A 22440-nucleotide genomic window follows, 5' to 3' on the forward strand; every position below is an offset into this window, starting at 1 on the left:
GAGGTTAATTGTCATAGCAGAGGTCTAACAAAAGCCTTGTACATTGGATATGCCCTTTAAGACTTGCCTTTGACAGGCATATCTTCTTATCTTACTCAGTCCCCAACCACTTCACGAAGTGCCCAAAAAAATCAATTGAAAGAGCTCAAACAAGGCAAGAAAATTATATTTACTTAAGTTCAGATTCTTGTCTCATTTCTCTGTATCACTAACTACCATATCTACGAGTTGGGCTGATCACTTGAACAAGCGACATGACACCACAAAGTGCAAAAATAAATTTCCTATCAAAACATTCTAAACAGACATTATTAAAGACTTAAAACAGCCGAAATGAGCGACATGCAGAGTAGAAACCAAGCTTCTACATGGTAGCCTCCACTTCTTCATCGTTTTCCACTGGTTCCTTGAAAGCATTTTTTGCACCCCTCAACCTTGAAGAGACGTTGTCAATGGCTGCATTGAGTTGGCTTATTTTCGCGTTCAAGGTCTGCCTTGTCTTCTGCATTTCAGATGATATGCAAATAAGTCCTCACAACCATAACAAAATTATGGGAAAAAATTGGGTGACATGCTGGTGTTTTCTTTTTCAAAAATGGATGCTGGCACAGCTCATAAGATTCAACTTATTGTGGCACCACCACTCCTTCAAAATTTCTAAAACACAAGGCATGAATCTGTACAGTCTGTTGCTAACTCTCTCCCCAAAGTTAAATGCAAAGTAAAAGTTGTTGACAATACCTCAAGGCCATCATCATAATATATGGGTTGCCTAGCCTTCCGGAACCCATATTCATCTTCATTTAGAACAGCTCTCCTTATCTGTTGGCAGAGGCAATTGGATTGAAATGTGGGCAAATGGCAATCAATGTACCCGACATCTTCGAGTCTGGATGCACGGTAGGGGAGAGGAGAGAGAGAGAGAGAGAGGGTAAGAATCACCTGAGGAGCAAAAATATATGCTACTGTTCCAAACACAGCACCTCCTAGAAGGAACCCAGCGATAAAATCACCGCCACCACCTCTACCAGCATCACTATATATGTTGAAAAAAATGCAGAAGAGTAAGAGTAATAAGACCATCAAAAGACATGCTTATTGGGTCATAACACCCAAAACTGAGAACACCATAAGTTAGAAGTAAGATGTAAAAACTAGACACATAAAGAATTATCCAGTTAGATTTAAATAACTAAACATATATCATCCACTCCACAACAAATGCATTTAAAAATAATAATACATATGATGAACAAAAATCCGAACAACTGACATGTTCATTTCAGGCTGAATCTTTGGATTGCACAACAATAAATATGGAATATATGACTATGAGAAGCAAAGGAGGTTTTCCAGCTGCAGCAGTTACACAACTTGGTACCATAGGGGCATGTAGGGATTTTTATATAATTTTTTTTTGGGTTATTTACTGAAGTTTGTAAAATTTGTCACAATCAGATAATGTTCTGCAGGAGTCAGTCACTGAATATGACTTGGTTTCATATATAAAACCAGAAAAATGTTTCCGCTCAATAAATTTTAGAGCAAATTGCACTGGCACCCCAAAATGGAGGGCTTTAAAGCACTGACACCCCACTTTATGTTTAAAAAACACATAGGTCCTATTCTATTAGAATGGTTAGTATATTATCACAAAGACTATTATACCCTTCAAATCTTCTTGTCATTTACCCAAAAAAAAAGAAAACATTCTTTTTCTTTTTCTTTTAGATCAATGACTATTGTTCCATGAGGAAAACAGAGCAACAATGAACCCAGCCGAAGATGTTTCCCCCAAGGGATTTTGCAGTTCTTGCCTCTCAGCATTTCTCCTCCTGCTGCACCATTGCAAAACCAGATGTTCTAAAAAGCTACTCTCAACTTGTCTCGGTTCTTTGCATGCAGCCCTAAGCATTGGTTGCTGCGTTTTTTTTTTCTTGAAAGTCTCTTGATGATTCTGCTTCAACTTTCCTGTCGGTGGAGTTGACGAGGTGTCTATTGGATGCTCACTGGTGAGATATTGGAATGCATTTGGAGTGAGAGAATATACTAGCGTTCAGCAAGAAAGACAAATTACCAAGATGTGAGATGCTGAGGTGTGGAATGCATTTGAGTCACCGCTGCAACACTTAATAGAGAATGGATTGGGTCATTGGAGACGAGGAATGCAAAACCATCGGAATTGTTAGGCCACTCGAAAGGGCAAAAAGGACTCGTAACTTCATAAGGGAGATATTTTTGGATTTTTTATTTTTTTTCTCCTCAGATTTTGGTAAGGACATTTTTGAAATTAAAGAAAAATAAACATTGGGTTAACTGTTTCACTAACAGAATGAACTAGTGTGTTTAATGAATTGGGGTGTTTGTGTGTTTTTAAACATAAAGTGGGGTGTTAGTGCATTAAAGCCTCCAATTTGGGGTGCCAATGCTATTTGCTCTAAATTTTACAAAGGTAATAATTGGGTTGTCAAACAAGCTGGAACAAAAATTGCCATCTGACTTGGATGAAAGTAAATAGGAAAAACAATATAACTTGGGAAATAGCCAAGTAAGACTGATTTGTTTGGGAATTATTGTCATGAATCTAAATGGCACAAACTGGATTGGAACCAAGTAAAACAAGCAAGCCAAATGCTCTTTAATACGAGATGCAGTTTTAGATGCACATATAAAACAACCATGCAGCAGTTAGATCCTATGCTACCTTTCAGTGGGAAATCTAGTGAACCTGAAAATCATAGGTTCCAAGACAAGACACGTAATTGTTAAATTAGGCTATTAGGGTCTGCATCAGTTAATGAAACATCCTTACGCTGTTCGAGTAAAACTACTGTGTTGGAAGTTGTGAATTAATAATATTCAACAACAGACCTCAGATCTGTCATCTTAGTTTGTTCTAACTTCTAACCCCAATTCAACCTTTTCAGCTTTTCAATTGTACTGGTGCTTAGTTTCTTCAACTAATGAACACTGGAAAAGTCATGAAGAGTTTTATGAATTCAGACATTCAAGAAAAAGAACAAGTCACATACATTAAATGGCTAAAGATCATGACTGATACACAACATATGCTAATTTCCTTGTCCCAGATTAATGCACTAGATAAAATTTTATATCTCAGCCAAAACAATCAATCCATATAATAAGATAGGGGGGAAAGGATCAAAATCAAGGAATAAGATTAAGCAAGATGGAACATGTCTGGCAAATCATCGACTGAGAGGAATCCTCCAAGAAGCTGTTATGACATAATGGTTTGGTTGCCCTCCTTGGAAAAGGATCAAAGTACTCACAAGTTTTCCATTGCATATTCAGAGTGAACATGTAAAGAGATAGCGACCATGAGTGAAAAGCAAAGAAGTTTCTCAAAAATGCCAGAAAATTTGGTTTTTGTTTTTCTAAAATCAAAATGACTGCCCACTGGAAAAAAAATTCTGGTTTATTTTCTGAAAAAAACATGACCTTGAATTCATCCAATGTCATTCATCCTAATACAAGTTCAAAAGTTGATGGTAAAAATATATAAATTAATTAATGGAGAAATGTAATGTACGGTCTTAACTTTATCAATAAGGGTAATTATATTAATCCTAATACCTGTTGAAAACTCGTGATTAACAATATTGACTGAGGAGATAACCTACAGTTTAAGTCTACCAAAATGGAGAATCATATGCTACCCAAAGCACTTAAAGATGAGCATCTGTATTAGAATGTCAAAAGCAGGAAATGGCAAGATGATATAGTGGTGATCACAAGTAGGCAATTTAGTAGCTGAAACAAAGTTGTGCAAGCACAAAATAGTAAGACCAAAATAGATGCAACATGAGTGCATGAGGAAGTATATCTTATAAGCCAGGGGTTTATAACAGTCAAGTGTGATGCAAAGTAATGCTCATATAACAAATTCTCAAGTAATAGACGCACTATCAAACTCATTTCTCTACAAAATAGATCTTGATGGATGAGGTTACTACTGTTTCATGTTCAGACAGAGTCCTAAATCTTCTCCCTCTCATCACTCGTCATATCCATATCCAACGCATGCAAAATTACTACATAGATGTGAACAAAGAGTGATTCTTCTAAAAGCGACATGGCAAAATATTGATCTTTCTAAATTCATAGCCAGAATTAGATTTCCTTCCTTCCTTCCTTTGTTTCTTAGCAACGGGACAAGCGATTTGCAGATTGAAGTTCAAAATTCTTACTCGTATTCCGCACGAACAGATAATTTACGATTGGATCCAGACTGATTCAATTTCCTTTGATATGCCACTCTTGGTGGACGCCCTAAAGAACTGAGCTTCGTTGAGCGGAGCTCAGAAGTCTTGAAATAAGATCCACCTACATCCAAATAAATGGCGATGAATTACAAGAATTCCTAGCCAGCAAAATCTCAAATTCTCCACAACAGATTATCATGTTTATCTCTAGTATCAATATCTCACAATCTATGCCTTTTCATAGAGATCGTTAGATCGTATCAAGAACCTGTGATTTTAACCAGATAGTGGATTCCTTCAACTTAAAATAAGGCGAAGACAAAAATGAAGCATGAAATTGAGAATTGCAGAATCAAGATTAAAGAGGAGACCCAAAGAATACAAATAAAAATCAGATGTTTGCTTGTTCTGTCGATATATACGAGGTACTGTATAATGAAAAGTAAAATCCAACGGAAATTGAGTGACTCAACAGGTCAATAAATTAGACACAAATGAAAACGGTTTCTGTCAGAGATCCAACAAATTCAGCCGAAATAGCCTTAGCAAAGCTGATAAAATTTCCCGATTGATCACAGAATACCTACCGGTCACCGAAGTGCAAGAAGTCGCCATTGAGATCGAGCGAGTTGCAGAGAGAAAGAGAGAGAGAGAGAGAGAGAGAGAGAGAGAGAGTGGGGTAGACAGGGATATCAGCACAAAAGTCCAAGGACTGGAACTATTGAATGGTGGCCTAACAAACCCAAAATTAATAAATAAATTTAAAATTTAAAATTTAAAATAAAAAAAAAAAAACTAAAAACTTCTATAAATTTAAAAAATTTAGAAATTACAAAATAAAAAAATTTTTTTAATTAAACCTATAGGACCCTCTTAATATGTGATGGAATGTATAAGGAAATTAGGGAAAAACTTCTATTCCAACAAGTAAAAAATTTTGAGACATTAGAGTAGGGTAGCACCCACCTTTCATGGCACTTCTCACATAAATGAGCTCTTTGTTCGTTTCAATTGTGGAATAGTTTCGTGGAGGTCAAAATTCAAATTTCTTTGGGACAGGGCGAAGTTTTGCTTTATATTATATAATATCTCGATACCCAGTAGATAAAATCGTCTGTTCCAAAAAATAAAGAATCATTTACCAAGAATGGCATTTTAACTAATATATAACTTCAAAGGGTTAATTTTGGTAACCAACCTCTTATAATATGAGATTAAGAGTTCGAAAATTTTCCAAGTCAAGGGACATACAGTTATCTCCTCCTTATACAAACCTAATAGTTATGGAAGAAGAGAAAAAAAATGAGCAAACAATGATTCATTAATTATAATATATCTTGATCATTTATATTAATTTAGTTAAAAAAAGAAGAAGATCATTTCTGCTAATTTAATTGATTTGAGATCCTTTGCGGCATAGCAGTGTAGCAAGAGAGAGTGACTCTTGGTATATCATCCTTTGTGGCATAGCAGTGTAGCAAGAGAGAATGACACCTGGTATATTCTTAGTCTACGATTCTGAATAAGATTCTCATCCATGCATAAGATATTTACTAAATAAATTGCCCTTCAACCAATGTTATTTCTGGTTAGGGATCCTGCAACTATAAAACCTACTTCCTCGAAATGAACAAAAAAGTTGCGCATTAAATGTACAATATACGGCCGAGATCGAAATCCGTATGTTTTACAAGTGGGCGAAAAGCTAAACGAACGGTCGAGATTTTGATCTCAATCACAGGCAACACAGAGCTGTGTATTTAATGCGCAACACTGAAGTTGAACCGTACCTTCTTACGTACCTTCTTACGTTGCAGCCTCATCTATGACACTTTCCGCCTTCCTCCGTCTCAGCTCCGCCTTCCAGTTCTCAGCATGTCATCCTTTTCTCTCCAGTGAAGAACAGGGAGGTGGAGCTGAGATGGAGGAGCAATGCAAAGCTGTCGATGAGGCTGCCGTGTAAGGAGGCAGCATGGAAGAACATCGGTTGATCACGAGATGCACCCAAGGAAGGAGAACACAAGAAAGAAATAAAGACACCAATGGACCTGCAACAGTGGGAACCAGAAAGAAACTCATTTACCAAAACAAATATCAAACACTTCTAACGAATATCAAACACTGTTTCTTGGGTTCCCTAAACTTGGCAGCGAAGGTACTTGCAGAACCACGAAAGAGAAGGTTCTAACCCAAGAAACCATCTTCGGTTGCTGCAAACCTTAACCAGATCACCTTATGCCTTCATGTTTGATGCTTATGATCTTGTGAGCAAACATCTCCAGCGTTCGGGGTTCTAAATAGATGAAATCCTTTCCATTTCTGTACAGCTTACCCTGATATTGAATCTTTACAGCTTACCCTGATATTGAAACTTATTACTTTCTCTAAGAACACCTAACCCTAGTGAAAAATTTTATTTTTTCCTTTTAATTTTCTGTTGGCTAAGAAACGGCTAGTTGGACTTGGACCCTGATTATAATCAGTAAAAACATTTATTATCACCAACCCTTTCCATTTTTTTTTCCTTACGACCCAAGTAAGCAATAACATTCATGTAATTTGTAACTGTTGTTGCGGGTGAGTGAGGTTGGTTCCTCTTAAGGTTCTAATTGATGTATTTTTTATTTTATTTTTCTTCTTCTTTGCTTTATAAACTGACCCTTTTAGCGAAAAAAAACATTAATGTAACCTGAGTTGCAACAGATAAGTAGGGAGCGAGTCAAGTAAGTTCCAGTTGAAGTAAGAGTGTTTGATGGATTTGAATGTTAAAAGAGAAAGTCTTATTTACATATGTACCCTGTCATTTCATTTGATGGTGTTGGATCAGGATATATCCTGTATACATGGCTTAATCGTGATGGCTCGTTGTCGCCAGTAACAAATAAAAATCCACATCAATAGACCAACACTTCTTAATGAAGAAGTTGTGAGTTCAACTCTAGTTAATGGCAATGTAATATCTCCACCTCCTATGTATAAAAAAACTCTCTTGTAACCCCACTTGCCCCTAAAAAAAAAGAAAGAAATCATTGTCAATCAATGACTCCGCATTGCAAACGTTCATTACATTTGCTCTTCCTGCATGAACCCATTGATGGTTTCGTCATCTTCTGATGCTAGTAATTTCGAAGTCCCAAGATGCAAGGCAAAGGCAGAAGTTGCTTTGATTTCATCCACCACTACAGTCATTAGAGACAAAGAGTTGAGAGTCAAGAGATGTTGATATTACCAACCGAACAATCCTACGATGGACTGATATATCCTTTACGTATATTTTTGTGTTTTACCTTGTCCTTGAACAATAAATCAGTATTTATTTATTAATTTTTTATGTTAAGTGTAAGTTATTATTCTTAATGGTTAGCAGAATATTATACTGACGATGATAAGTGTTTAAATTTTTATTTTACCCAAAAAAAAAAAAACCTACATTATTATAGAACGTAAAAGAAAAGCTGATTTTTTAAGTTTCAACAATGGCATCAGCATAACCAAAGATCGTCTTTACCCATTAGATAAGATTGATAAAGAACCATTAAGTAACAAGTGTTTTTTTTTCTTTCTCTAATGAAGATTCATTGATTGATACGGCTATGGCATATGAATTTATACAAGTTCACAAGCGAAGAATTGGTCATATGCAATAAAGACGACTAACACGGAAGCTGAATTTAAGAAGATGTCCAACAAAGAGAAGAAGAAAGAGAACAAGGGAAGACGGAGGGGGGGGCAAATAGGACGGACGAGGACGGGGAACTTAAACCTGGCATATGCTAGGGCACGAAACTTTTTAATCCAACAAAGGAAGAAAGGATAAGAAGAACAAAGGATAAGCCACTTCAACCAGCCATTTTCTTTAAGGTTTTAAAATATCCCATCATACCATATGATACTAGCCGATACGTATCCATATTTGACACAACCAATAGAGTACACCTCTCCTTTGAATTACACTAAAATACATTAGCCAGCGATACAATATTCAATACAAGACGATAAGTCTCTTAAAATCACATAACCGATACAATACTGAATACTGATACTTTAAACCGTGAAAATCTCTTAAGGCCATACTCACTTCACCTTGTATGCCCCTTCACCTTAACCTCTTACCTTGCACCCTTCTTCATAAACAAAACTCGCTCATTTCCCCAACACAGAATGATCTTCTAATACAAAAAAATAAACGGGTCTCCCAAAACGAACACACTAAAAAACACACAAAGGTTCCACAAAAATAATTCTCTAGATGATTTTCCCCCCTATCTGTTCTTGATTGATTCCCAAAATAATAGCACCAGAGACGGCAGAGTATCATAATGTAAAAAACTGGCCCTCCTCACCTTTTAATGACTAAAGCCCAATGGCAAACACCCAACGAGAACCTAAGATTATATTATTTCATTTGGGGATTCGCAACAATACAAAGCTTCAACCAATACATTGAAGATTTGATGATTCTTACAGTTTTTTTATCTTTTTTTGGGATAGTCGCCAAAGCCGAGAAAACAGAGCCACAAAAAGACCGTAACCAAGGATAGGATATAGGCCAGTATGTGCACATAAACTTCCAGGCAAGAATACAGGTCGGGTAGGGGTGCCATTTCAAAGTTAATCAGAAATTGTACTCGGCATTTGAACCATACCATTCTTGGCGCAAAATAAGAAACTGTAAATACAGGTATTAAGTATGGTATGGGTTTATTACCATGGTTGAGAATGCTTATTGCCCAGATGCTAAGCTCTTTGTCGTTGCTGACCAAGTTCAGCCTCTCTCTTCTGACAAAATACAGAAAATTTTAACTTCAGCAAGACTGAACACAGCGTGCTTGAGTCGGCATGAGATATACACATGAAAGAGCTACACAGCAAGGTGGGCAACAGGACTATGTGACCATCCAAGTGGGAACTCCTAGCTCAGAGCCCCAGACCCTATTATCCTCATAAAAAGCACCTCAATAATGGAAGACTGTTTAATATTCTCGACTGAAAAAACTATGGGGCCAAAAAAGGAAATAAAGGTGGGGAGGGACATAAGAAAGATACCAACTTACAGATATTCGTTTGTAATAGCCCGCCTGGGTGTTCAGGAACTTGGCTGGCTTTCGTTCTCTTTATATACAAACAGCCGTACAACCGAAACCTATGTAAGAAAATAAGGGGAAGGAAAAAGAAAAAAGAGATTTTGTGATGCTATGAACAGGTTTGGGGGGTTGGGGATGGGGTTTGACTGATTGATCACAGTAGATCAACCTTAGACCTCGATGAACCTGTTATACAATGGGAGAATCCAAGCAGGGCCACAATTTACATTCTGTTTGAACCATCCCTAAGTATCAGACAAGCCACCAAAGGAAAGCCATGGAGAGTTGAGTTGACGCTTTTCGGGCAAAAGCTGCTCAGTCCTTGAAACAGGTCTCCCAATCTGTTCCTTTTGGGGAAAGGGGAAGCCAAGAGTGAGGGCAAGAGAAGCTGCACAGTCCCCATTTTCATCATCATCTTTCTTTTTTGTCAGTGGTTCTCGATGCCGCTTGATATTTTTCTCACTGATCCTCTGCCCAAATAGAGCCAGTTCTCCATGTTTTGGCCCTAAAGCAAGCTCAAGATTAGGGACTTCTGAGTCACGTAGATCCTCATTGCCTGAAAGTACAGGGCCAAAACCCATGGGAAATAAATGCTTCTCAGTAATTATTGGGTTAGCGGGCATCACCACATCCTCATAGGCTCCACTATATCTCTGCTCCTTAACAGGGAAACTCGTGTTTAGCCCATTTACAAGAGACGCAACACTATCACCCGAAGAACTTGAACTTTGATCCTTAGAATGACTCCAACCAAATGGTTCTCCAAAAGACCTCTTCATCTTCTTATTATCACTTTCTCCACCAATTACTACACACTCTGTCATTTCTTTGCATGGAATCGCTTGACTTCTTGAAGTTCCCCCCGAAGCTTGTGAGACCACTGGTGTACAGTCTGAATGCCGACGTTTCCTGTTGATGGACTCCCAACTATTGTTTTCCTTTTCCACCAGGTAACTTGGTGTCGTTTCCTCAGCAGCAGTTTCCAAGTCCACAATTTCCTCATCCTTCAACTTATTCTGGACTTGCACTCGATCTGCACTGTAATCATTTATTCCAGCCTGGATTTTCTTATGGCCTATGCTCCTTGCACCAACACCTTGAGCCAGAGATGTATCACAGAGAACCATCTTTGATGGAGACAGGGCATTGTGACTGTCAATACTACACTGTTGTGGGCCTGAATGCATCATTTTACCTGCACTGGAAGAGTCATTTTGTCTATCTAATTGTGCTGGTTGAAGCTCCATTTCTGGTTTGCTTTCTAGATCTATCAGCTCTACCTGCAGGAAAAACAGGTACACATTAAAAAAAATCTGAGCCTGCTACGAGATGACTTAATTATACTGGCTTTGGTTATAAACCAATTGACATCTGTGATTACAAGTTGCAACAGAGATTCTACCCAACTGCATGTTAGTACGATGCAAACAGTTTATTATGTTAAACAAACTGCAGGTAAAAGATGTTAGCTTGTTCAACATATTTCCACACATAAAACCAAAAAACAAACAGTTGTTGCAAAAACACGTGAAAAAAGAACTGACAATATGGAGCACAAGAAATAAACTTTACCGGTAGCAAGCTGCTGCTTTTTAGTTCAGTGCATTGGTCATCACTTTGAATCATTGGCAAGTGAATAGTGCTCAGACTACCATCGTTCTCATCAATATCTTCCTTTAAGACCAAAGATTCCTGCTCAGGGGAAGATACTTTTGCCTCACAATTCAAATCTACTCCAGAAAATGGCAATTCTAATGGGCCAGTGGATTTAACCGGTTGTTGTGCACCAGATCCTTTGCATGATAAAGACTCATCCAGTTGACCAGACGAACAATTTTCATGAGATACAGGCATGACATGATCTAATGAATCTTGATCCAATAGAACATCATCAGAACTGGCTTGAGAAAGCTTCTTTTCACAGCCAGGTAAGTTCTTCAGGCAATTGATCTTCTTTCCCCTAAAAACACCCCATAAGAAAAATAACATGTTCCAACCTGCCAAAACATTTACAGATGGAAGATTATTGCATATCATATAGGTTATTACAAAGGACAATAAAAGATAGAGAACTCAATAAATGTCAATGTTTAAGGAAACGTGAAGTTGTAAGGACACGTGCATAGAGAGACTATATTTGATGTTAGGTCAAGTATCCAAAGCCAAAGCCTTACGCTGGGATTTCTCTGCTAGCTGGCTCGAAGGGAAAACAAGAAGTTCAATGCCGTCAAAGTTTCCTTTGAGAGCTATATCATTCTTAATCATATTATTCAGCAAGCTCTTGTAGCTCCTGTCATAGCTGTATCAGGGGAAACATCCAGATGATTCAGACAACTGCATCAGTATGAGAAATACAACTCGAGCTTTAAGAAATAAATGATATACAAACAAGCCCTTTGAAGTAGGGTACATCCACAACCAACCTATCAAGATCTTTGGCAAAGAAGTAAAGAGCAATGGTATCTTCAGTGGCAGGTTGTTCCTGAAAATGTAGTGGCCATGTACTCAGACGAGGTACCTCTTCCATCTGCAACACAGGAGGAAACTTGTTTGCTAATTCAATAACTTTGGATGATGCTCGAGTTGATAAATGTGCCTGAATCCCATTACAGATTTCGGCATGCCTCCCACTCCTCTGCACCTCAAAACCACCACTGCAGGCAAATAACAGAAGCACACAATCAGATTAAGAATATCAAAGCATCTGCAAGGATTGAAACTGTATTTGACCAAAATCACACAAGAGGTCAGGCAGGTAAGTATCCTACTGCCATATGTAATCATGCTTCGGAATAGCTGAAAACTCTGATGAAGCAACCCCTGCAGATGCTAGAGTATGAGACTCCCTAATGAAGGGCATCGTTTTATTTTCAGTAAGAATTGCAGCAGCCTCCTGTTCTGCTGCTTTGGAATTGCATAACCCTTCATTCTTGGGTACCAAACGCTGCTTCGAATCATTGCTGACAGTTGTCTTAGTTGAGTCAGCAGCAGAGCTCCCCATAATCTCTGGCCCATCATGTTTTCCTTCCCAAGAGTTCAAATTCCTCAAGCAGCTTGAAGAAGTTGACAGCTGGTCTCTTGGAACTACTTCACAGCTCATATCAGCACTTGACTTGGATAACTCATCAGATTGATCATGCAACTTGTTCTTTTTGTATATTCCAGGTTTTCTCAGTACAGGAGCTGCAACAGGCTCTTTCAGTTTATTAACTTTACTCGCCGACTCCTTTGAACTTCTTGGAGAAGAAGCTTCCAAAACAGAAACCCGAGGACTGCCACTGGGACAAAACTGTGTGGCATGGCCTATTTCTTTACATTTGTTGCACTGTACTTTTTGACCTCCATGTGTCCTTGAGCGACTGACAGGAGACTCCTTAGCTCTTACTTCCTGGTTAGTGAACTCCCGAGACAGAGGTGAGCCAATTTGCAAAATTGCATCAGGTTTGCTTCCCGATTTATCACCATTCCACACAGCACTTGTCATAGGTTCTTCCTTAGGGATAGCTCGTCTTGATTTGTCTTCAACAGTTCCCCTCCCATTAGAAGATGGAACTCCAAGTACACTGGAAGAAGATGAGGTCTGTCTCTTGCCTTCACCTGATCCAGCTAGACCAGAAAAGAGAAACAAGGACAACAGTTAACAAGAGCACAAGGATAAGAAAATATACGAGCAAAAGTATTTGTGGCATAATAGGTATACCAAAACCATGAGGAGATTCTGCTCCTCTGTTTCCAAGTAGACTAGATGGCTTCATGGAAGCATTCAGCTTTCCATCAGGTTGAACAGCCTTCAGATCACGGTAGGTGTTGGGAGACAAATGTGGTGACGTAGTTTCAGCACGAGATAGAGGCTTTAGCTCAGCCTTTGCATTAGACACCACACTGGAAACAGCACTTGGTGAATATGCAAGTGGGTGATCCAACTTAAAAGAACTCCTCCTTTCAGCCAAAGTATGTTCTCTCACTTGTTTAATCCCTCTCGGATCCCCAGTCCGGTTTGAATGGGGAGGGAGCATTTTAACTTTTGCTTCAGTTGCATTTGAGCGGCCTGTTAATGTAGTCATAGATTTGCGGAGTGTTTTGACAATTCCATCCTTTTTTGACCCATTCAAAGCAACCTCTTTTGCAAGACTTTGCTTCTGAGGAACATCATCCTGCATCAATTTAACTTTCGGTTTTGCACTGGAACTGCTGAATGAATTTGACTTTAACAGAGTTCCTGCAGAACCAGAAATAATGCATGTCAGATTTCAGTTCCAAGTACCTACACCACACACTTTTGTGATTAACTATTTGATTTGTATCGCAAAGGTCAAGGCATCAAAACAGCCTCCCAACAAAAGCTGTTGGGGTAAGACTCGGTAGGAAAACTGCCCCCTTCTTCACCTCCCCCCCCCAATGCGGGGACTCTGCTTGTGCGGAAGCCTTTGTCACTGGATTCGCCTTTTCTTATTTGCTTTTTGTTTTGCACTTCAGTGTTTAATGCATTCTAACTTTTGCTTCAGGTAAGCAGCTAAAAAACATGTCACTTCCAACTAGAGATGAATTCTAAATGCATACATTTTTTAAATTGTATAATGAAAACCTTGCATATAAAGCTTACCCCGAGGCAATTGAGGACGTGATTGGATCCTTGATGAGTTCTGACCAGAAGTAGTAGGAGAGTCTGCTGTATCCTGTGAATTATTAGCAGAATGGTTACCAGCCAGAGGGATTTTCTGGGCAGGCTTAACTTTTCCTTTATCCAGGTTCTTGAATGAACACTCTCGAGATGGAACAGCTTTCTTCCCTGGGCTGGAAGTTGTTGGTGATCCAACACTTGTTTCAAGAGCCTGTCTTTTTGAAGCTGAAGCGATTTCAAGATTATCTAGTTGACGCTTTGCAGGAAGAACATGAGTTGAGCTAACTTTGGTTCCCTCAGCATCCACATCTTTAACATCTGATTTTGGAAGAAGCTTAGAGCCAACTGTACCTGCACCTCCACCTCCAGATTGATCATTTTCATTCAAGCGTCCTGTTTTTGAAGCATCATTTGCTGTTTCCAACTTCTCTTGTTTTAATATTTCAGCTTCCTCCTTGAGCTTGCATTCTTCACACAGCCAATCACCTTCTGGAACTTTATCCAGCCTTATTCGCATGCAGTAACTGATTTACCAGAAAAACAATATAAATTTTCACCCAAAAAAGAAACAAACATGCATGTCTTTGGCAGAAAGAATATCTGTCAGGTATGTTGTTATTCAAAGGTTCCGCAGAACTTACGTGTGTTCAGCCCCATCACTGCACCTACTACAAAAAGCAAGCAAGTCCTCACGACCTGCATCCCCACAAATATCACAAACTTTTACCTGTTCCAAATGGTAAATGATAATCAGCATGCTAAATTATTCAAACAAGACACCTGAAGAGAAAGCAGGCCCAGACTTCAATCCAAAACAGTGACAAACTAAAGTTCCACATTGACAGTTTATTGGCCAGGCAAGATTCCAACATGTTAAAAAGTTGCTACCCCATTTCTATTCATATGAATGTGCTTAAAACTTAGGTGCACAATCTTTACTTGTAAAAGCAAACTCAATGTCTCGTATCTGTTCTCCATTCCCATAGGTGCTTTGAGAAGTATAACTCTGATATTACAAATATGATACGCCAATGAATCCAGAACATTGATTTTAACTATAGATAAAATGGAGCTGATCGAAACACTATTCAGGAATTCAAATAACTTCAAAATTGCTTCTTCTGCAGCTAAATATTCTTTATAAGACATTTTCCAGTCCTCGAGAAATTCATAGAAACTGTATGTGAGAGTGTGATCCTCTTTCCAGCAGTACCACAACAGTGTTCATTAAATACAAAATAAAACAATTCAGAACCATAACAAAATAAATAAACTAATATATCCTACTAAACCCAAAAATAGATTGGGTTTCAACTAGTCCAAGAAATTGCTTTTCCATCAATTGCCATGTTCAATGGAGCCATGGGGATGCTCCAGTACAGAAGGGATATTTGTCTCAAATTGAAGACACTAAAAGCTAGGGACAGGTCAAGAATGGGATACATGTGACACCTCAATCAAGTGAGAATACAGCTGAGTAGTTGTTATTGTTTTCAACCACTATATATGTGAACAGTGCACTACACATCTTCCACTTTATGAGCCCAAATTGTATATTGTATAGACTGTAAAGGTCAAAGTCCTAATTTCCATGATAAGAATAATCAGTTCGCAAGAAGGATACATTTTTAACTAGTTCCAGACAACGTTGTAAAGTATTCCCATTTTACAAAAAATAACTGAAAATAAAGCCAGCAAATTAGAGAACTATCATAATTACGGCACTTATTCCTCAGAATTAGAATCACATGATGCACCAATCAGGAAAATGAGAATCAATTTAAAAATCAATCAAACACAAACTGTGCAACTATACCGGAAGAAGTTAAGCACAACACCCACAAAAAACAGATCCCAAGATATAATATTTCTCAACAAACAAACTACATTAATGAGTTTATAAGTGAAACATCAAAACAAAGAAAAATAATTACTTACATCATCCTCCTCAATATTTGATCCATCACTGTCCTCAACGGGCTGAGATTGAGACGATGGGTCATGCGTATCAGGTACCTCAGGTGAGTCATGGGGCTTCTCAACTTGCGCTTTTTGTTCTGGGCATTTCACAGTTTCAGTTTCTGCTTCTCCACAATCAGTGGCACCTTCAGCTTCCAAGCATGGATAGACCTTCATTGAAGCTGAAGAAGCACTTCTGACAAGACTAGGATTGCTTTTTCCTAATTTTGAGTGATTGTCTGCAGAACTAAATGCATTTATTTTCTGGCCAGCACCACCATCACTTATTCCCATTCTATCTGCTGAAGACTCAGCATGTGCTATTGAACATTCAAATTGTTCTCGAAGTTGAGGACAAGGGTTCTCTACTACATCCTTTGCATCTGCATCACAAAAGATTGCATTATTAGGAGAACACAGAATCATCAGTTTTGGTAAACAATTGCCAGCGTTGAAACATTTTGTGGAAGGAAACTCAAATGAATGTCTTATGAGGAAAAACCAGAGTACTTGCAATGGCAGTACTCCATTTGTACAGATACTTTGAAGAATATACCTGATCTCCTAGAGTTACTGGGGCTCTCTTCCATTTCAAGGGGAAAATCATTGAGACATCCGGCACTAGTATCAACTTTTTTTTCTACATCCCCTTGATGAATGCTACAGACTGAAGCTGAACTACATGCTACATTCTTTCTGTCCATGTCCACTTTGTGATGGTCATTTGGCACATCTGCATCGTTAGCTCCACTAACACACGAAACATTATCACCATTGTAGTCAACACCTTTGTACTCCTGACATTGACTTGAGAAGGTTCCCTGATCCAAGTTAGATGCAGTATGACTGCCTGCCGAAATTACATCTCCCTGACCAGAAACAATTTTGGAAATAGACTGATCTACACTACTCATTCCACCTGATGACTGTTTAGGAAGCATCTTAACATCTTCTGATGCATCAAATGTTTTGGAAGCCATTTTACTTTCGGCATTCTCAGAAAATGAATCATGACTTGAACTAGCACTTAGTAAGTTGCTAGTTTCACTGGCTGTAGGTTGCTGATCATTGCATGCTCTGCCCTTAAAAGAAGGTATCTTACCAGCATCATTAAAAGAACAACGACTATCTACCTGTCCCCTACATGTTTCATCTGAAAATTCATCCTCAGTTTTTGACGCCATGAAGGAGACACCTCTGTTAAAATGCATGCATGATGAGCAGGGAGCCGCGCACATGTTACATGTCCCAGATTCCACCTTCATTTGTATGTTCGCGAATGGAAAATTTGTAACAAATCTTTTCCCAGATTGAGATGGTCTCTGGAAAGCAGCAAGAGTACATAAATCAAGAACAACAAACTCACAAAGAAATAAAGTCATGCAGAAAATGCAGTAGCTCACTAACACTAAACTGCAAAAACAGAGCCATCATAAAAACAGAAAATAAAATCCATAGCAACAATACAGATATGCTGATAGAAAATTTCCAGCGGGATCATGATACAGAAAGCTAGATTGAAAATGTGAAAGTTAAACGACAGATCACATGCATAAATAGACAATGACAGAAAAATGAAAATTCCAAGGTAGTACAACATAAATGGGGAATAATTCAATGATAAAAATGAATATAACCATATTAAAAGTTGGAAATGTGGAACAGGTATTCATGTGATCCATCCCCAAAACTGATTTGGATTGAATTTGCACTTGCTGCTTTTCTTGGAAGCATAAAGAAAATCAAAGATACATAAACAGGAAATGAAAAATAGAAGGAAGCTAAAGGCTTCATCATTTAAGGACATACATAACCCACATGGCATCTAAATGTCAATGCGGTTGCATTAAGGATGGCTAAAGTAGTAGGCATAAATAGTCACCCATGCAAAGTAGAAATCTAAAAGACCCTACAGTAATTGATTAGATAGCTAAGTTAGCAGGCATTACTAGTCACTCATGCAAAGTAGTTTCACCCATGCAAAGTGCAAATCTAAAAGACCCTACAGTAATTGATTGGATTGCTAAGTTAGCAGGCATTAATAGTCACTCATGCAAAGTACAAAATTAAAATAACCTACAATGAATTGATTTTCTAAGTAATCAATCACAAATCAAAGGTGTTTTAATACTACCACAACAGATGTCCTCTCTATTGCAAACTGAGTTTGAGTCAAAACCTGAGCAGAGGAGTATGTGACACTGAGGAGGTGATTGACAATGAACCTTGTAATTACATTGATTTTAACAGATTAAAGAATTCACTTGACAGCTCAATTACTTTCTCAGTAGCATGAGCTTATGTGAATGTGATTTCTTTCACCATGAGGTGGAATTCCAGGTTATTTCTTGCTCCTTTTTTCACTCTTCTAAAATAATATATATATATATATATATATATGGTATCTGAAAACATATCTTGGGGACGCCCTAAAGCGCTCATGGTATCATTATGAATATACAAACCAAAACTGTGAAAGCCTAGAAATATACATGCCCAGTTGAGATGTGATATGATTGCATATATATATATATATAACTGCATAATCTAAAGAACCATATCATTACTCCATCAAACCATGAACTCTATTCAAGCATTAAGCTTCAATCCCTCTTTACCCTATTCTGCACAGAATCCCAAAATCCACTATCAATTGTGATCTTCCCAACTTTGGAAAGAGAGTTTTACATCAAGGATAGCTTACTTGTGTATATAAACCCAAGATAACCTATTATTTTTAAAACCCCACAAAAGACAAACCTTCAACACTGCCATTATATTTTCTTGGAAATCAATAAGTATATAACTGTCGTCTAGTATCAAGTATCAACACAATGAAGCCTATTCAAAACCCCATCTTCATTGCTACTCCAATATTCATACAACTCTTTTCTCATAAGTAGTGGCAAGTAACCGCTCGGACTTCTACAAGTGACCATAGTTAGCGGATGACATAATACAACATTTCCAGGTCATAGTGCAAAATCCTTGATCCAAAACCATAATATCTTGAGTAAATGGGTCATCGACCCTATTTCGAGACATTAAATGCTAAAAGGCCCACTTCCTATGGAGGTGGTAACAACTTTCTTATATTTGTTGGTATTCTGAAGTAAAGAAATCCACCAGATGGCCTGGTCGAAACTGGTCAAACTGAAGATTGGTTCATTGGGATTGGTCAAGACTTGGAATTATTGGTTGAAACTACCAAAATTTCCAAAACATTAACAGTCAATTTTTTTTTTTTTTGGAACTCCCTTAAGGTTTCCTTACAGAAACTGAGATATCAATTTTAACTGAGATGTGTTTTTGACCAAGTAAAGCGAGCTTCAAATGCTGGTGAGTGGATAACTGGGTTGCATAGGAAATAACTTTTTAGGAGTGCCATTCCATAAGCCACTGGGTACATTGCACAACTTCTTAAGATCAAAAGCTTCTATCTCATGATCCTAACATGTATCAGACTATGTCTTTGCATTGATTGGATCCCAGTAGTGTTTAGAACACGATAAGGGATACTTGGTCAATCATAAAAGGTTAAGCTCATGTTGCTTTAGGTAGACCTGAAATTTGTAACCATTTACAATTTTTTAAGTTGACAATTGTTATGAAGCCTTATATAACATAGAGGTGAGTTATTGTTTGAATGGTATGAAAAATGTTGGGTGGTTATATGGAACACATAAAGAAGGTTTTTCCTATTCTCTACAACAGACTTTTATGTTATAGGCGAAGATTATTCCCAATCTTTGGCCAAAGATTCTATTTTCATAACTTGGACACCTCAAGAGTCATTTTCCGTTCCTTCATCAGAACATAATACATCTTTCTTCTACCAAATAATGCATCATGCTCATTCATTGGGTATTACTGAGATTAACAGGAATACTGTATCCTGTCAAATTTATGAGAACTATATCAATAAACAATAAAAGAAAGTTCAGATTGGAATAAGGAGTATCGCACAATAGGATATGACATCTTTTTCTTGGGGTAAGAATAAGGTATGACACCAGGGGACAGAAAAATGCACCAATACAGTGTTCCCCAAGTTGTGAGGAAAGAGCCCAATCAAGGATGCCTCAAACTGAGAAGTAGAATTAAGGTTAGACATGATTTCAGTTCTATACTGATGAGCAGGTGCATCATAGGTTTGAATGTGTTTTAACAGTTGTAGGAAAATCATTTCATCTTCAGACTCTCAATGCATATATGAGGAGATGAGTAGAAAACTTAATACCAAATGTAGAGTCAATAATCTTTAACACACCAGACTTCTGAAACCACAGTATGTGTTCCATGTATCCTCAACATGAAGAAATGTGGTATAACAGACATGATGATACAAATATTAGAGAAAAGTATGCTGCTTATAGCATAACCTCCTGCGATCATCTAAATATCGGTTAAGACTAACTGAAACTCCAGAGCAGTCTCGGTTTCAGGCTTGGCAAAACAAAACACAGTGTGACATTTCATGGTCACAATCCAAGGTTCAACCGCCAGAAGACACAAGGTTGAATGTCAAAACCCTCAAAACAAGAAACAAGATCTGGCATGTCTTGATTAAGGGACTCACCAAATCCAAGATTTCGATCTTGTTAGAGGCACATATAATCACTTACTAGCATAAAGAGCCTGAAAATATAATGGTGACATTCAACCAATATGATAGGCTTCATGGGCAAAAGTTTGATACGAGAAACTACAGACACAACCTACCAAAATGATAAGCAGAGCATCTTAATTATAGAGGAATTTAAAACTTCTTTGTGAAACAAAAATCCAATATATTCTATGCAAAGAAAAATCCAAAAGCTTCATCAAAGTGAGCTTATTTCCTTCAGTTAATAAACATCTCCTTAGATTAAAATAGTTCCATTTGCACTGTGGACCTGCATAGCATGTATAAAACATAGTTTTCATGGATAATCTTATACCATTAACCATTCTCAATTACAACAATAAAAACAGAAACTAGATTCTACTTTCAAGAGCTCAAAATCTATACAATAAGTCAAATTAACCAAACTTGCTAGAAGAAGACTTCAGATGTGAAATGAAATTACCCTGTAAGTCAATGATGCCTCACCGTATTCGTGACTTCGACGTCCCCTTCATCCACAGGTCCTTGTATGCGGCAACTCCCTTTCAGGACTGGTGTGATCTAAAAAGCAGATTAATCTCAACATAAATATCCATCTATAACCCCAAGAAATTTACTACAGAAATAGCCAATACAAAAATTCCTAACTAGCAGATTAAAAAAAAAAAAAAAAGGGAGTAAATTACACGCCACTCCACAAAAAACGAGGAGAAAATTTCCAGTCCTCCAGAGTAATGCTAGCATCATCATAATGCAGGAGTGACATGTAGCAAAACCAAGATGGATTCAAATGTTCCTCAGTGCCTCTTGTGCACGGAGGAGACAGTAGAAGGAAATAATCAATGAGCCACTAACCAAAAAAATCAAAACAAACCAAAATCTGCAATTCAAGGTTAATAAACACCGCAGGAGGAAGAAAGCATACAACCTCAATTGAAACTCAAATTCCACCAATAAAGAAAACCCTAACACGAAGAGAAATCCCGACCGACTATCCAATATGAAAAATTCATCAAAATCCCCTTTGGGATCAAACAGCAAAACCGCAACCTCCAACAGATTTATAGCGAACAAACCGTTAACAGACACAAACAGAGAAATCAAAACGTTAAATTAAAAATAAAACCTATTATCCAACTCAAAATCAATTCCGAAACCCTAATTGAACATCGGAAAAAACAGGTAAAAGTTAATATCTTTACGTGCCTCCGGTTGCGCAATCAAATCTGTAACACCGTACAGCTCTCTCAGGTTCCGTTCCCTGCGCCTCATCATTTCCAGAAAGTGTCCAGATTATCAAACCATATCCAATCAATCAATCAGATTCAATTTTCAGAATCCAAGCTCCACCAAGAAGTCATACCCCTCAAATGACATCTCTATCGTCACAGAAACTCAAACCAAACCGATAACCCCAAGAAAAACGAGAAAAAAAAATAAAAATAAAAAATCTATAAGAGAATCAGAAAACCCGATACAGGACCAAAATGCTACTGGAAATTGATTAAAACTGCTCCCACAAAATATTCAGAAGACACCTTGAAAAGCAATTCTAAGGATCTGACATGCAATTTCTATACGGTCCTAGGAATCCATGGCCGATATAGCGTTACTAACACACAAAAACAGGGCTTTTTCCCTTTTCTCCCTCTATTCTCGTTGTTGTTTCACTCACTCTTTCTTTGCTAATTGCTATGGTCTCTCTGCAGGAACTCTCTCTTTCTCTCTCTAACATTTTCTATCTCTATAACTAAATCCATCTAATTGAGGAAAATGTAAATTTAATTGAGGATTTTTGGTTTTTAGCGATTTTGCGATTTTGAAGCCCCAACAATGTCTTTACACTTGTTTGTGCACACGTGTCTCGAATCGTGCGGTTAGTGATCAACGTCAGATTTTATCGATATACGTTAGCGTGTGAGTTGTGAATTAGAGAGACCGACT

The 22440-nt window shown here is 37.8% G+C and overlaps 2 protein-coding genes across 13 annotated transcripts; both read right to left on the bottom strand.

Moving 5' to 3' along the window:
* Positions 1-135: 135 nt before the first annotated feature.
* LOC149000311 (Low-density receptor-like protein) lies at positions 136-4921 on the bottom strand. Its single transcript, XM_089139412.1, has 5 exons — positions 4814-4921; positions 4212-4347; positions 943-1036; positions 742-822; positions 136-502 (listed from the first exon to the last, which is right to left on the bottom strand). The coding sequence occupies exons 1-5, from the start codon at positions 4839-4841 to the stop codon at positions 365-367; spliced, it is 477 nt and encodes a 158-aa protein (XP_088995538.1). The 5' UTR covers positions 4842-4921; the 3' UTR covers positions 136-364.
* Positions 4922-8757: 3836 nt separating this feature from the next.
* On the bottom strand, positions 8758-22259 carry LOC149000312 (ASI1-immunoprecipitated protein 2-like). Of its 12 annotated transcripts, none has more exons than XR_016170666.1 (13): positions 21703-22259; positions 20983-21057; positions 16447-17212; positions 15870-16273; positions 14573-14658; positions 13914-14455; positions 13011-13529; positions 12079-12916; positions 11734-11964; positions 11485-11609; positions 10883-11307; positions 9281-10590; positions 8758-9005 (listed from the first exon to the last, which is right to left on the bottom strand). XR_016170666.1 is itself a non-coding variant. In XM_089139376.1 (12 exons), exons 3-12 carry the CDS (start codon positions 17153-17155, stop codon positions 9556-9558), a joined length of 4914 nt encoding a protein of 1637 aa, XP_088995502.1. In that variant the 5' UTR covers positions 17156-17212; positions 20983-21047; positions 21703-22259; the 3' UTR covers positions 9268-9555. The 12 variants fall into 12 exon arrangements, 9 of the variants coding, with proteins under 9 accessions (XP_088995502.1, XP_088995498.1, XP_088995496.1 ...); XR_016170668.1 differs by lacking the exon at positions 8758-9005 and having other exon boundaries at positions 9268-9338; positions 9497-10590; XR_016170667.1 differs by lacking the exon at positions 8758-9005 and having other exon boundaries at positions 9268-9369; positions 9497-10590.
* Between the last annotated feature and the right edge of the window lie 181 nt (positions 22260-22440).

This window comes from Hakea prostrata, chromosome 11, assembly GCF_041222555.1.
Source record: "Hakea prostrata isolate BN-2017 chromosome 11, UWA_Hpros_2, whole genome shotgun sequence".
Lineage (NCBI taxonomy): Eukaryota > Viridiplantae > Streptophyta > Magnoliopsida > Proteales > Proteaceae > Hakea > Hakea prostrata.